This window comes from Oryctolagus cuniculus, chromosome 5, assembly GCF_051225735.1.
Source record: "Oryctolagus cuniculus isolate XC-2025 breed Fujian yellow rabbit chromosome 5, ASM5122573v1, whole genome shotgun sequence".
Lineage (NCBI taxonomy): Eukaryota > Metazoa > Chordata > Mammalia > Lagomorpha > Leporidae > Oryctolagus > Oryctolagus cuniculus.
Window position 1 is genome coordinate 164,519,951 of NC_142871.1, and position 14,648 is coordinate 164,534,598.

A 14,648-nucleotide genomic window follows, 5' to 3' on the forward strand; every position below is an offset into this window, starting at 1 on the left:
CCCTGGCCTGAAGGGCGGCATCCCATGTGGGCACTGGTTCCAGTCCCGGCTGTTCCTCTTCCAATCCAGCTCTCTGCTGTGGCCTGGGAAAGCAGTGGAAGATGGCCCAAGTGCTTGGGCCCCTGCACCCACGTGGGAGACCTGGAAGAAGCTCCTGGCTCCTGGCTTCATATTGGCTCAGCTCCAGCCATTGCTGCCATCTGGAGAGTGAACCAGCGGATGGAAGATTCTCTCTCTCTCTCTGCCTCTCCTCTCTCTGTGTGTAATTCTGACTAATTCTGACTTATTTGAAGGCAGACTCACGGGAGAGGGGAGCAGGGGAGAGGTCTTCCATCCTCTGGTTCATTCCTTAAATGAGACCCCTTCGGCCGGCGCCGTGGCTCAATAGGCTAATCCTCCACCTAGTGGCGCTGGCACACCGGGTTCTAGTCCCAGTCGGGGCGCCAGATTCTGTCCCGGTTGCTCCTCTTCCAGTCCAGCTCTCTGCTCTGGCCCAGGAGTGCAGTGGAGGATGGCCCAGGTGCTTGGGCCCTGCACCCCATGGGAGACCAGGAGAAGCACCTGGCTCCTGCCTTCAGATCAGCGTGGTGCGCCAGCCGTGGCGGCCATTGGAGGGTGAACCAACGGCAAAAGGAAGACCTTTCTCTCTGTCTCTCTCTCTCTCACTGTCCACTCTGCCTGTCAAAAAATAAAAAAATAAAAAAAGGAGACCCCCTCCCCGGGATAACAGCCATGGGGAAACTGCATGCGCCCACAGGAAACTTCACCCCTGTGGACTTCTCTCTCACTTCCAGTGGAAGTGAGATCCCACTGGGAACCGACCATGGAAGTGCGCTCTGTGGCCTGTGTGCGAGATTCCCTCCCTGTCAATGGGGCTTCCTCTCGTTTCCAGAGTCAGGCTGGGCCAGCTGAAGCCAGGAGCCAGGAGCTCCATCCAGGTCTCCCACGTGGGTGCAGGGGCCACCTTCGGCTGCTTTCCCAAGCGCGGTAGCAGGGAGCTGGATCAGAAGTGGAGCAGCCGGGACTCTAAACAGCACCCATAGGGGATGCAGGCAGCAGCTGAACCCTCCACACTGCCGTGTCAGTGCCTGCCCCAAAATAATCTAATCCTTTTCATTCCATTTCAATCATTTTTTTGAAGTACTGCTTACTTGTTATAGAATAATACACTTTTTATAAATCAGAACTCTATAAAAGAAATTCAAAGGTAAATATTTTGGTTTCAATAAACTTTTTCTCCTACTCATTCGGTGGGTTTCATCAGGCAGAAAAGAATGGTGATGAACAAAACCGTTGGCTACAATGGTTAAGTACCTCTGGGTGGCCTTGAAACCGATCTTAATGGAGGGAGAGCAACATCCGCTCATGTGAGTGCCCCCAAGGGTGTCAGTGGGGTGGATCTGTGCAGCTAGCTAGAGTCTAGATTCCCAGGCTATCTCTGGGATCCTCAAATTGAGCTTCAGCACAGAATCTGCAGATGGGACGTGGGCAGCATGTGGGGTCCCTTTCTTGACTTCTGGGAGCCTTGTATGTGCTGGGAAGTTTGACCTCTCCGGGGTTGTGTGTCCTAGGAACTACCATTGCTGGAACGAAGCGTGGATGACGAGGCCCGACCTCCCCGTCGGGTTTGGAGGCTGGCAAGCCGTGGACAGCACCCCCCAGGAAAACAGCGACGGTAAAACTGCGTGCGCCCGCGGGAAACCGCTCCCCTGCAGGCTTCTCTTCCACTCCCACCCCCGCCCTCCCTGGGTGGGAAAGGCGTCCGCTGGGAACCGACCTGAGAAGCGTGCCCTGTGGCCGGTGTGCGGGGTTCCCTCCCTGTCCATGGTGCTTTCTCTCCTCTCAACACTTTGATGCGGATTATTTTACAACTTCTAGAAAAAAAGTCAAGCTTGAATATATATGTTCATATATATGAATATCAAGCTGACTATATATATTTTATATAAGTCATCGCCTCTTGCTTTGATAAGCAGTTTTGAAGACAAGAGGGAAAAATCTGTGTCAGCATTTTTACTAAACTATAAAATATCCCTAACTCTCTCTGATGCACAGAGATGAGGCAGGAGAGGAAATACAGAACTCAAAAAGTAATTACAGGTTATTCTTTAAATTGTGGTTTCTCCAGAACTTGATTTATCTTTGTGATGTGTTTTCCTTCAACACGTGGGCTGTAGGTATTTGCCTTCTAACATCCGACACCTGTGCTGGGGCATAGTGGCAGCTATGGCCTCCCCCCATTTTTATAGAATCACAAAGACTCCATCTCTCTGTAATATGATGACCTACAGAAATCCCTGGACGGGGGACACTATGTCCTCAGGTGTGCACAGGATATACTGACATGTACACATCACCTATATACATTAACGCTTAGTACATATTTGTACTGGGCTCACAGTATAATGCTGAGTTTTAATGCTTTCTGGTATTCTGGATTGTATTTCATGAGAAAACCTTATACAGCTGATCTCTTTTTATCAATGGAGAAGCGGTTAGATTTCAAAGAATTTTAGAAACAGCAAACACGGGCTGACTTCCTGAAAGCAAGTTGGGCATTGGCCAATCTGTGATTAATGTCCAAATTCTCCAGTTGAACTTGACATATGTCCATCATGTCCAAAAGCAAAACACAAAAATCCAAGCAAACAGCAGCAACACAGCTTCCCAGGACACATCCCCATCTCCAACAGCTCCAACAGCAATTGGAAAAGGGACAGTGAAGCCAGCAGCTTAGCGCACGCATACCTGGGTATGTGTTTACGGGTGGTAGAAGTGGTGCCCTAAAGTCTTTTCCTGGTTCTAAATTTTATGTGGAAGAGGCATTTTCTCTCTTGTTTTTTTTTCTTTATTCAAAAAACTTTATTTAAGGAATACAAACTTCATGTACTTCAAATACACAAATTTAGGAACACAGAGATTCTTCCCACCTCACCTCCCTCCCGCCCATACTCCCACCCTTTTCCTCCTCCCTCTCCCATTGCCATTCTTAGTTTTTACAAAGGTCTATTTTCAGTTAACTTTATACTCATGAGATTAATCCTACACCAAGTAGAGAGTTCAACAGAGTATGGAGAAGGAAAAACAGAAAACAAGCAAACAAAGAACACTGTTCCCACAGTCAAGACAAGGTCTGTTCAAAATTTGATCACATCACAAAGGGGCCGTTTCACGCCTATCGATTACCTTTTGGGTGGAAGAGGCATTTCCGACAAGACACTTGGCTGTGCTCAGCGGTTGACCATCCCCACCCATGGAAAGTCTTTGGGCTGAACGGCCAAGTTGAAGAACACTGGTCTCCACACAGACACGGTCAGGGCTATCAACCACTCAGCACCTGGACGGAAGCAGCCATGACAAACTCACGCCTCTCTTGCTCTGTGTGATGCAGGCATGTACCGCTGTGGCCCAGCCTCCGTCCAGGCCATCAAGCACGGCCACGTCTGCTTCCAGTTTGACTCCCCTTTCGTCTTTGCCGAGGTAAGTGGAAAGCCGGAGACAGTGCTGTTTTCCTCCCCACTCTCTCAACCCCTGGAGGAACTGGATGCAGGCTTGTTACTTGTCAGTTTCACCTGTACCTGCATCCTGTTGACAAAGGTACCCAGACAACGTTTCAGCCTCCAGGCTCCTAGTGCTAAATGCTGTCTTAATAGGTTCCTTTCCTTGATGTTTGGAGAGGTTTCCCACCCTCAAAGCGAATGTTTTACTTAGTTCTCTGCACCCAGGAAGTAGATGCTCCAAAGAACTGAAGTGAGTAGCTGGATCCCTCATCTAAAAAGTAGAGACAGCTCATGAGTGATGATCCCACAGTGTGTTACCTCCTTGTGAGACAAGCCCAGTAATTCTCGTAAAACAGAATCCGCGCACAGCTTGGTCCCTGCTCCCAGTCTGAGCATTGCAGTCCGCGTCTTGCCAATGCAGGACTTCCCCGGAGGATGCTGCTACCAACAAATGCACTGAAATCATTTCTCTCATGGTTGGAAATGGGTACCTTAATCTGCCCATTACACAGAAAAAGAAGGTTCAGGCAGAGAGCGATTCCATAATCTTCCCACAGTTGCCCAGCTGATGAACAGTGGTGCTAAGACTTGAAGACAGGTAGACAAGTACCTGAGCTCACACTAGTAATGACCGCATCCAACTTTTCAAGGAGGGTATATTTATCAGTGGGATCCATCAGGCCCTGTGTTGTGGGGGAGGCCAGAATGTATAGGGAGGCGGGAGCCCATGAACACACCACGTGAAACAGGTGCTCTGGACCTCATCACCAGGGGAGTCAGGTGAGCATGTGCAGGACCCTTCCCCAGCATCTTTACATACAGGTGCTTGAACTGAGAGGGAGGCCAGCAACCTTAGTGGGATGGCAAAGACCACGAGGCGCCATCCAGGGAGGAGAGCACCCTGGGAACGGTGCACGGGGAGACCCTGCGTAGGGCCAGCTGCAGGTATAGGATCAGCGCACAGGGGAAGCCATGGTGCTCCAGCAAGGGAGAGACAGAAGAAGGCAGAAGAAGAGATCGTAAGCGGAGGGGGTGGCTTGAGCATCGGATGCTGTGGAGACTCACCAGGCTAGCCAGGGATGCGTCGGAGTTATCAGTAGACTGAGGCTGGTGTCCCCAGAAGTTCGCTCTGTGTCCCATACGTGTGCGAGAGGGACGCGAGCCAGGCACTGGCTGCCCAGCAGAACACAAATTGGATGAGATTGTCCCTGGAGGTGGGGACCAGCGCCTCCCTCCATGCCAGAGGTCTGAGCTAGAGAACAGGCGACACAGAGGAAGGGGGGTGTGAAATGGAGAACTATTTAGGAAATGGGTTGATGTTCAAACAGCAGAATCGGAAATCTGTGATACACTGACTCCAAAATCCACAAAGGCTGGATTCGTGTTGTTACTAGGTTATACCACTGTGTAGAAGTGATTCTTCCAGGAACGAACTCCCTAATAGCTCTTCACGCAAGCGCTTTTTCCTGTTATTAGTATAGATCTGGGAGTGACGAAGGCTGTCGGGATTCGCAGGTTATAATAACTCCGCTCTCACCCACTGCAGGGGGCTCTGTCGGCAGAGGGGAAAATTTGCTGCTTTGGCTCAGGCTGAGCTCATGCGAGAAGCCGGAGCTGGTGAGACGTGCAGGAAGCGTGGTTCCTCCAGGGAGTGGAGAGCAGGACCCTGTCGGGGGCCTCCGTGACTCAGGCTGAGGCTGCGCGCCCCTCCTGCCCCCCGCCTGGCTGCATCAGCTGCTGGCACTACCCAGCGCCGTCAGCGCCAGGCAGCTGCTGGCTTTCGCCATCGTTCCTTACTCACTTCCGGCCGCATCAAGCATTCTGTTCATTCACTTTTTTTTTCTTTAAGTTTTCCTAGGGCCTTGGTTCTGCCCCCCCCCCACAGTGAAAACAGAACCTGACAGACGTGAGCTTTGCATGGAAAAGTTCCCCCTCTGCTCCTGCTCCTCTTCCTCTCCTCCCCCTCGGTGCCAACCGACCCCTCACTCCTGCCGGGATCCAAGCCCCTCCTTCTTACGCCCTCATCGCTATGTGCCTCCCTCCAGTTCTGGAGGGTCCTCTGCCTTTTCTGTCCCCGACCTGTGGCGGCCTGGGGCTTCTAACGAGGTGGTGATGGAGCAGGGTGACTCTGAGTCGCCGTGGGTCACTGGGGATGGCCTCCCAGTCCCGTGGCCATGCACCCAAGGGTGCTTGGTGGACAGCTCTCTTAGAGGAGGGAGCTCACTTCTCTCTGGACTTTTTTTTTTTTTTTTTGACAGGCAGAGTGGACAGTGAGAGAGAGAGACAGAGAGAAAGGTCTTCCTTTGCCGTTGGTTCACCCTCCAATGGCCACCACAGCCTGCGCGCTGCGGCCGGCACACCGCGCTGATCTGATGGCAGGAGCCAGGTACTTCTCCTGGTCTCCCATGGGGTGCAGGGCCCACGCACTTGGGCCATCCTCCACTGCACTCCCGGGCCACAGCAGAGAGCTGGCCTGGAAGAGGGGCAACCGGGACAGAATCTGGCGCCCCGACCGGGACTAGAACCCGGTGTGCCGGCGCCGCAAGGCGGAGGATTAGCCTAGTGAGCTGCGGTGCGGGCCCTCTGGACTTCTAATGGGCCCCGCTGTCCCTGTCACCCCACTCCACCCAAACTCACACATTTATGAAGGGACTTCCGAACGTTCGCAGGAAAGTAGAATCTAAAAATGCTGGTTTGGGGACAAAAAGAATTTGAAATCTATGCCCAATTTTTCATCACACATTTTCCTTGAACTTTTTCGACTTCTCATATGCATACACTTGTATCATGCACACACATGCGAGACACATATAGTACACACAGAGACACATATAGTACACGCACAGAGACACATATAGTATACACAGAGACACATATAGTACACACACAGAGACACATAGTATACACAGAGACACATATAGTACACACAGAAACACATATAGTACACACAGAGACACATATAGTATACACACAGAGATACATATAGCACACACACAGAGACACATATAGTACACACAAAGACACAAATAGTACACACAGAGACACATATAGTACACACACAGAGAAGTATATCGTACACACACAGAGACACATATAGTACACACAGAGACACAAATAGTACACACAGAAACACATATAGTACACACACAGAGACACATATAGTACACACAGAGACACATAGTACACACAGAGATACAAATAGTACACACACAAAGACACATATAGTACACACATAGAGATGTATATAGTACACACAGAGACACATATAGTACACACACAGAGAAGTATATCGTACACACACAGAGACACATATAGTACACACACAGAGAAGTATATCGTACACACACAGAGATACATATAGTACACACACAGAGACACATATAGTACACACAGAGACATATAGTACACACAGAGATACAAATAGTACACACACAGAGACACATATAGTACATACACAGAGACACATATAGTACACACACAGAGACACATATAGTACACACATAGAGATGTATATAGTACACACACAGAGACACATATAGTACACACACAGAGAAGTATATCGTACACACACAGAGACACATATAGTACACACACAGAGACACATATAGTACACACAAAGACACATATAGTACACACACAGAGACACATATAGCACACACACAGACACATATAGTACACACACAGACACATATAGCACACACAGAGACATATATAGTACACACACAGAGACACATATAGCACACACAGAGACACATAGCACACACAAAGATACATATAGTACACAGAGACGTATACATATAGTATACACATGATACATATAGTACACACACAGACACATATGGTACACACACAGACTTCTCATATACATGCACCTGTACCAGAGAGAAAGAGAGTGACTTCTGCCTTCTCTCTCTATCACTCAGATAAGCATTGTGACAGCAGTGACCAGTCCTTGAGGGCCATATTAACCATCCATTGTTCCAGAAGCTCAGCCATCCCAGTTCTGGGCCTCTACTCTCTGTATCCAACACATGCAGGTCTCTGTAGCTTCTGTTCATTTCCTGCTCTGCTCAGATCTAAAACAATTCAACCACTCATTCAAAGACCACATAAAACTTTACAGTTATTTTGGCTTATCTGCTTAACGTTACAGGTGCATCCTGCCATTGATAGCTTCAAACAATATCATGAACCCAGCCACTTGCACAATCTGTTGTGACGCTCTGGCCTCTACACAGCACCAAGCTCTATGAAGCCACCTCCTGAGTAATCTCCAGACTACCTCTTACTCCTTTCTACCTATTCTGCACAGAGAAGCTAGAATCATCCTTTAAAACACACATAAAAACACATCACCCTCATCTCAAACCTTTCGATGGATTCTTACTGTTCTTACAATGAAATTGAACATGAATCTTTGCAAGACTCTGTGTGATCTGGCTTGCTGCTTATCACTTCCCTCGCTCATTTCCCTCCAGTCCTACTGAGTTTCCTGCTCTTCTGGAAGCATCCAAATACACTCTCATTTCAGAATTTTTATAAATACTGCTCCTTTTCCCAGAAAAGAGCCGCCTCTTATACACACTCACACTCACACTCACACACACACACACACTCACACACACTAACCTCTTTTTCTGTGGTGGAAAACACTTTGCATGTTCCGGTCTGTCACTACATTCAAGTTTCTGCTCAGGTCATCTCTTCCGATAGACCTTCACTCGCCCACTCACCCCACTTCACATAGCACTCCTTCCCTGCTTCTGTGTCCCTGTCTTACCTCCGAATATTAGACTGTGTAAGTTAGACTAGACTAGATTTGGGGTGAGTTACTGAATCTCTGAGCCTAGGTTTAATGTCTTCCTTGCAGAGCTAGTTGGTGATAGCCCCATGTTGGAGGCTGATTTCCATTCTTCGAATGGAAAGGAGTCTTGGTGACCACTAGTCCTACCCCACACTTGGTGGAACCTGGACCTCCCAACATGGAAACTGGTGATGTCTTCACAACACCACAGCCTTGCCTCATGGTCAGACACAGGCCTTTCTGCCGTCATTCAGGGCCCTGAAGGCTGAGCAAAGGTGGGCTGGGCCGGCAGGCTAGACTTTTTCTATTCACGCCCATGGAGCATGAACACGTCCACGGTTGGCGCAAGCTACGCTCTGCACGTTGAAGGTGCTGCTCTTGTGTTCAGGACCCTGGACAGAGTTTTCTTGGGCTCTCTCGTTTGTTCCCAGCTGAGGATAATCCCATGTGCACGCCCTGCAGAGGAAGTGCTGTTTGTCCAGGGCCACGTGCAGGCAGCGGGCGCCTGTGCCGGCCTGGACACCTTCCCGCTCCGTGCCTGCCCCTGCACTTGCCGTTTCTTCAGTCAGCAGGTGCAGGCGATGCTGCCAGCCCCCTGAGTGTGCTCGCTGCCCCTCACTACGTGTGCCTTGTCTCCTGCCAGCGCTGCCAGCTCTGGAGGAGGCAGCTCCGCCCGGTCTCTGAGGTGCTATTCACAGCAACACCCGCTGTGCCAGCTCTTGTTTGTTCAACTCGTTCATTTGTTTAACAAACAGGAACGATCTTCAAAAAATTCATGGAACATGTGTATTATTAAATGATTATGCATAGATTTCAAAGATGTTTGAACCAAAACAAGCTTATCTTTTTTAAAAGATTTATTTATTTACTTGAAAGTCACACAGAGAGAAGGAGAGGCACAGAGAGAGAGGTCTTCCATCCAATAGTTCACTCTCCAGATGGCCACAATGGCTGGAGCTGCACCAATCCAAAGCCAGGAGCCAGGAGCTTCTTCCAGGTCTCCCATGCAGGTGCAGGGACCCAAGGACTTGGGCCATCCTCCACTGCTTTCCCAGGCCATAGCAAAGAGCTGGATCAGAAGCGGTGCAGCCGGTCTCGAACCGGTGCCCATATGGGATGCCGGCACTGCAGGTGGCGGTTTTACCTACTACACCACAGCGCCAGCCCCAAAGCAAGCTTATCTTGTCATTCCATTTTCTCTGATTGTTTGGAAGTGCCCTCGTATTTTGTTGATAGCTGCTCTATGCCAGAGTCTGCTCTTAGCAGTGAGGACGCAACTGACCTCATGTGTAAAATCCTCACGAGATCATGGTTCAAGGTTTACACTGAGCACTTACAAATTCCCTAGACCACGTGGATATCCAGCAGATGCTGGCTGTTGAGGTTGCTAGCAGAGATCACACTTCATGCAAATTCAGAACATCTTGTGGGCAAATGGAGAGGAGTTGTTCTCTTTGTCCTCTACTTTTAAAGGTAGGGATTTATCATCATGTTGCCCCATTACTTAACAATGGCCATTACACTTTTACTCAAGTTCGAAATTTATAAGTCGTGTTCGCATAAATTTTAGCTCACTCTGACTTAAGATGTTCCTATGCAACTGACAAAATGGGGGTAGTTATTTTCATTTTATAGAGGCAGAAACTCAAGTTCAGAGAGGTTGACGTGACTTCCTGCAATCATGTGCCCGAGACCAGAGCCCAGACTTCCTGCAGTTAATCTAGTGACTCTTCCAAGAGCCTTGTCTGGAACCAGGCACCTGCCAGTCCCTCTGCCTGGACACCCCTCCTTCCCTCCAGCCTACTGCACCGACTCTGTGCATCTTCCAGGCTTCAACTTGGCCGTAACTTTCCAGCCAACCCTTGGCTTCCTTCTCCACGTGCTCCCCAAATTCCCTGGACTTCCCCTCCCAAGGTGCTTGCTGTGCTGTGCTGCAGGAGTTCTCAGGCCTGGTCTGTGAGGGTTGTCTGAGACCTCCTTTAAAATATCGTAGACTTGGGAGTTCCACCCAAGACCTGCTCAATCAGCCATCGTTTTAAAAAATGGTCCAGGTAATTCCGATTCACAGAATCGCCCTTGCAACCGTGCAATCCCTATCATGGCAGCGACCAAATCTCTCTTGTTGGTCATTAGGGCCCTAACACCTCGAGCGATTTGTGAGAACACTGTGAGATGATTTATGATAATCAGTAACATCTAGGGAGTGTCACCAGGATGCCCGTCACCTTGTTAAGCAGTTTGCATGCGTTCTCTCGGTCATCCTAGGATTACCCCATTAAAGAGAGGGGAGCTGAGGCTTGGCGAGGGCCCTGGAAAACGTTCAGCAAACACATCAGTGCCTGTTTTATGTTGCCTGCCTGCTACCGTGTAATAAACAGAATGCCCAAGAAAGTGGTTGTAAAAAATAATAAGTGACTCAGAGGAAATCAGCTTCCAGGTACACATTCGGACACTGTCCCTGGAGAGCAGAGGGGCCAGCTAGCAGGGCCTCCAGATGCTATTTTCCCCTCCCACAAATGACGCATTTTAGTTGCTGAGCCATCAGAAAATAGCCTGCATTCCTCCTCGATAGTCTCATCTTATTTTTCAATTTCAAATCGTTTGGCTGCAAGTAACATTGCTCATGTGACTGAAACAAGCAGAGGTGTGTTTTTGCTCATGTAAGAAATCCTGAAACAGCTGTTCCCAAGGTCGGCTCAAGGCACGGAGCGGCAGCCTCCAGGCCTCACACACATCTCAGCTTCTCCCTCTGCCATCTTCTGGTGGCCACCAAGGTTTCTCCTCCTGAAAGCAGGAAGAGACGGACACGCTCTCCCCTGTAGCTCTCTCCTTTTTTCACGAAGAAAACCTGGCCGGCACCGTGGCTCAGTAGGCCAATCCTCTGCCTGCGGCGCCGGCACACCGGGTTCTAGTCCCGGTCGGGGCGCCGGATTCTGTCCCGGTTGCCCCTCTTCCAGGCCAGCTCTCTGCTGTGGCCTGGGAAGGCAGTGGAGGATGGCCCAAGTGCTTGGGCCCTGCACCTGCATGGGAGACCAGGAGGAAGCACCTGGCTCCTGGCTTCGGATCAGTGCAGTGCACCGGCTGCGGCGGCCATTGGAGGGTGAATCAACGGCAAAGGAAGACCTTTCTCTCTGTCTCTCTCTCTCTCTCTCACTGTCCACTCTGCCTGCCAAAAAAAAAAAAAAAAAGAAAAGAAAACCTTTCTCCCAGAGGTTCCCTAGAGACTTCCTCTGCTCCCCAGAAAGCAGGTCGCATGGCCCCTGCCCCTGTTGTCTGGGCAACAAGCAACGGGCATGGTGCTCTCAGCCCTGCCTTGGGAAGTGGCATTTATCTGGAAGAAAAGAAGGTGCTTAGATGGTTCCAGCCCCAAGCAGTCTTCATTTAAAATATTTCTTTTTAGAGTTATAGATGGTGAGAGAGAGAGAGAGAGAGAGAGAGAGAGAGAGAAAGGTCTTCCGTCTGTTGGTTCACCCCCCAAATGACCACTACGGCGGCGCTGAGCCGATCCAAAGCCAGGAGCCAGGTGCTTCCTCCCGGTCTCCCGTGCAGGTGCAGGGGCCCAAGCACTTGGGCCATCCTCCACTACCTTCTCTGCCACAGCAGAGAGCTGGACTGGAAGAGGAACAACCAGGACTAGTACCCCGCGCCCTTATGGGATGCCAGCGCTGCAGGCGGAGGATTAACCAAGTGAGCCATGGTGCCAGCCCCATCATTTTAAATATTGATAGTTAATCTAAATGGATTCCCATCAGAATCCTTTTTCAATGAGTTTGACCTTATGAATCCAATGCCATTGAGGAAACCAACATGTGGTTCTAGCAATCCCTGGATGACTACACACGGAGTTGAAGCCCTTGTTGGCAAGGATGCTTGCTGTTGGTTAATGCTCCCCTCCCCTGCTTCCAGGTCAACAGTGATATTATTTACATCACAGCCAAGAAGGACGGCAGTCACGTGGTGCAAGCTGTGGATACCACCTCCATTGGAAAATTAATTGTGACCAAGCAGATTGGAGGTGACGGCATGACCGACATTACCGATGCTTACAAATTCCAAGAAGGTAATTATTATGACCAGATGAATCTTTCTTTTTAATTATTCTTATTTGAAAAGCAGAGAGACAGAGAAAGAGACAGACAGAAAGAGGGAGCGCCCATCTACCTTGTTCACTCCCAAATGCTTGCAATGACTCAGTTTGGATATGATGGGAACCAGGAGCCAGGAACTCAATCCAGGTCTCCCACCTGGGTGGCAGGGACCCAATTACCTGAGTCATCGTGGCTCCTCCTAGGGTCTGCATTGGCAGGAATCTGATGTCAGGATTCGGAGCTGGGTGTAGAACCTCTGCTGTGGAATGTGGGCATGTGAACTTCTAGGCCAAAGTCCCATCATCGAATGAAGATTTCTCTGCCCATTTAATCATTGTCACTCTGAAATGTGTTCCAGAGACTGCACTGGCACTTGCAATATTGGGGTAGTAAAAGCAGGAGTATAAACTCATGAATGAGTGATACCTCACACGCACAATTTCCTATTGTGGTTTAGTTTGTTTGATGGCTTGGAACAATATTCCCCTTGACATGACTTAAGTGCTTTGATTTAAAGTCATATCTATTGTAACAGACTATAGAGTATTAACTGCTCACAGGAACCTTAAATAGGAAACTCTTTATGAGTAACATAATTTTAGTTCAACAACAGAGACTTAAATAGCTACTTCCTATTTACCTAATGCCTTCCAAATTTTTTTCAGTATTATCCCATTGAAACCCTGTGATTGTAGAGAGTAAAATATTAAGAGGAGAATACAGTCTCACTAATTCAGGCCAAGTGAGCTCAAGGCCAATCTCAATCGTAAGACAATGTTGAGATGGGTTTTGCCGACTTACGTTGTATAGACTGCTGTGAACAGGGAGACCCAGTCCAGTTCTCTTGCAGTCAATACCAAGTGTCTACACCAGGCCTGCAGTTGGGTTTACTGCTGAGGCTCCCCGCTGTAAACACACCCAGGTCCCTGCCCTCTGCTGGGGGAAAGGACCATTAAGCAGAGCGGGCCTTGGGAACAAAGCAAAGAGACACTCATTCCGAACAAGAGATTGAGAGAAAGTCAGGCCTGGGGAGACAAGTGTCAGAACTCAGTTCAAGAAAGCTGGAAGGGGACTGCAAGCAGTGGAGACGTGCCAGGGGGAGAGGGTGTGAAGCAGCTTGGTGTGTCTAGGGTCCTGCCTTCAGGCCTTACTAACCCGCCCAGCTGGCCCAATGGCTGAGGACAAAATCGCCAAGGTCGGCAGTGGGCAGCTGATGGAGGGCCTTAGGTATCTTGCTGGGGACCGTGGAATAGATCCTGCAAATGGTTCACCGCTAGAGGGTCTGAGGAGCCGCATCTAGTTTAGTGAATGGCTAAAAATGATAAGTAATTAGCATACCCCTAAATATTCATCAGTATTCCTGAAATGCTAAGGAGTGCAGAATTTGTTTGAAATATTTCAGACAGTTCCTCTGCTCTTATTTACAAAAACAATTTGCACTCGAAAGGAGAAACTTGCTGAATTGGGAACACTTATGCGCAGTGTTAGAGATTCAGAATTTTGTCATCCGAACAAGCAGATTTTTAGCGTATTTCTGAAATCATTCATTCTCTTCTTCTGTTGGTTACCATCCATAGCACAGCCTAGACACAAAAGCTGCTTTTCTTTTCTTTTTGGCTTTTCCTAAAAAGGAAAGCTAAAAACAATGTAAGCACAATAAAGCAAAACAAACAAGCGATGCCTTCTCACGATACAAGGGTACTTCAAAAAGTTCATGGAAAATGGAACTGAAGTTAATTTTACTGTGGTGTAAAAAAAGTCTTTGAAATCTATCCAGGTCTCCAAAAGTTCGTGGAAATGTGTATTGTGAAAATACCATGGGTGGATTTCAAAACTGCTTTGCACCAAAAGGAACTCATTTTAAATTCCATTTTCCATGAGCTTTTTGAAGTGTCCCCACAGAGTTCCAATCAAAAAGGTGTGAGTAGGATAAATGGAAAACCCCAAAGAGGAGATGAAGAGAACCAGCTGCAGCATTCACTCCTCCACGCATTCGCCCACTCAGGGCCTTCCTCTTACCCACTTGCACATCCCAAGCGCCACGCAGAGTTGGAGACCCGCAAGGCTCTGTCTTCTCATCCAGCTGCAGAGCCCACAGAAGGATGCCCAGCACAGACTCAGGGCCAGGGAGTGCCTAGGGGTCCTTGCCATGCTCTGATCATGCTACTATGGGTATACGAAGGGTCTTCAAAAAGGTCATGGAAAACATATTACTTTAAAATCTGTGCGTGAGTTTCAATTTTTCTTGCAGCAAAA

At 48.9% G+C, this 14,648-nt stretch overlaps 1 protein-coding gene across 1 annotated transcript in view; it reads left to right on the forward strand.

The window, feature by feature from the left end:
- F13A1 (coagulation factor XIII A chain) overlaps nt 1-14,648 on the forward strand; it is a 178,110-nt gene that overhangs the window by 128,837 nt on the left and 34,625 nt on the right. Inside the window, exons 9-11 of the mRNA XM_051855142.3 lie at nt 1,572-1,675; nt 3,392-3,480; nt 12,211-12,364. Of these exons, the coding sequence (XP_051711102.1) occupies nt 1,572-1,675; nt 3,392-3,480; nt 12,211-12,364 (347 nt within the window). The remainder of the gene's footprint in view (nt 1-1,571; nt 1,676-3,391; nt 3,481-12,210; nt 12,365-14,648) is intronic.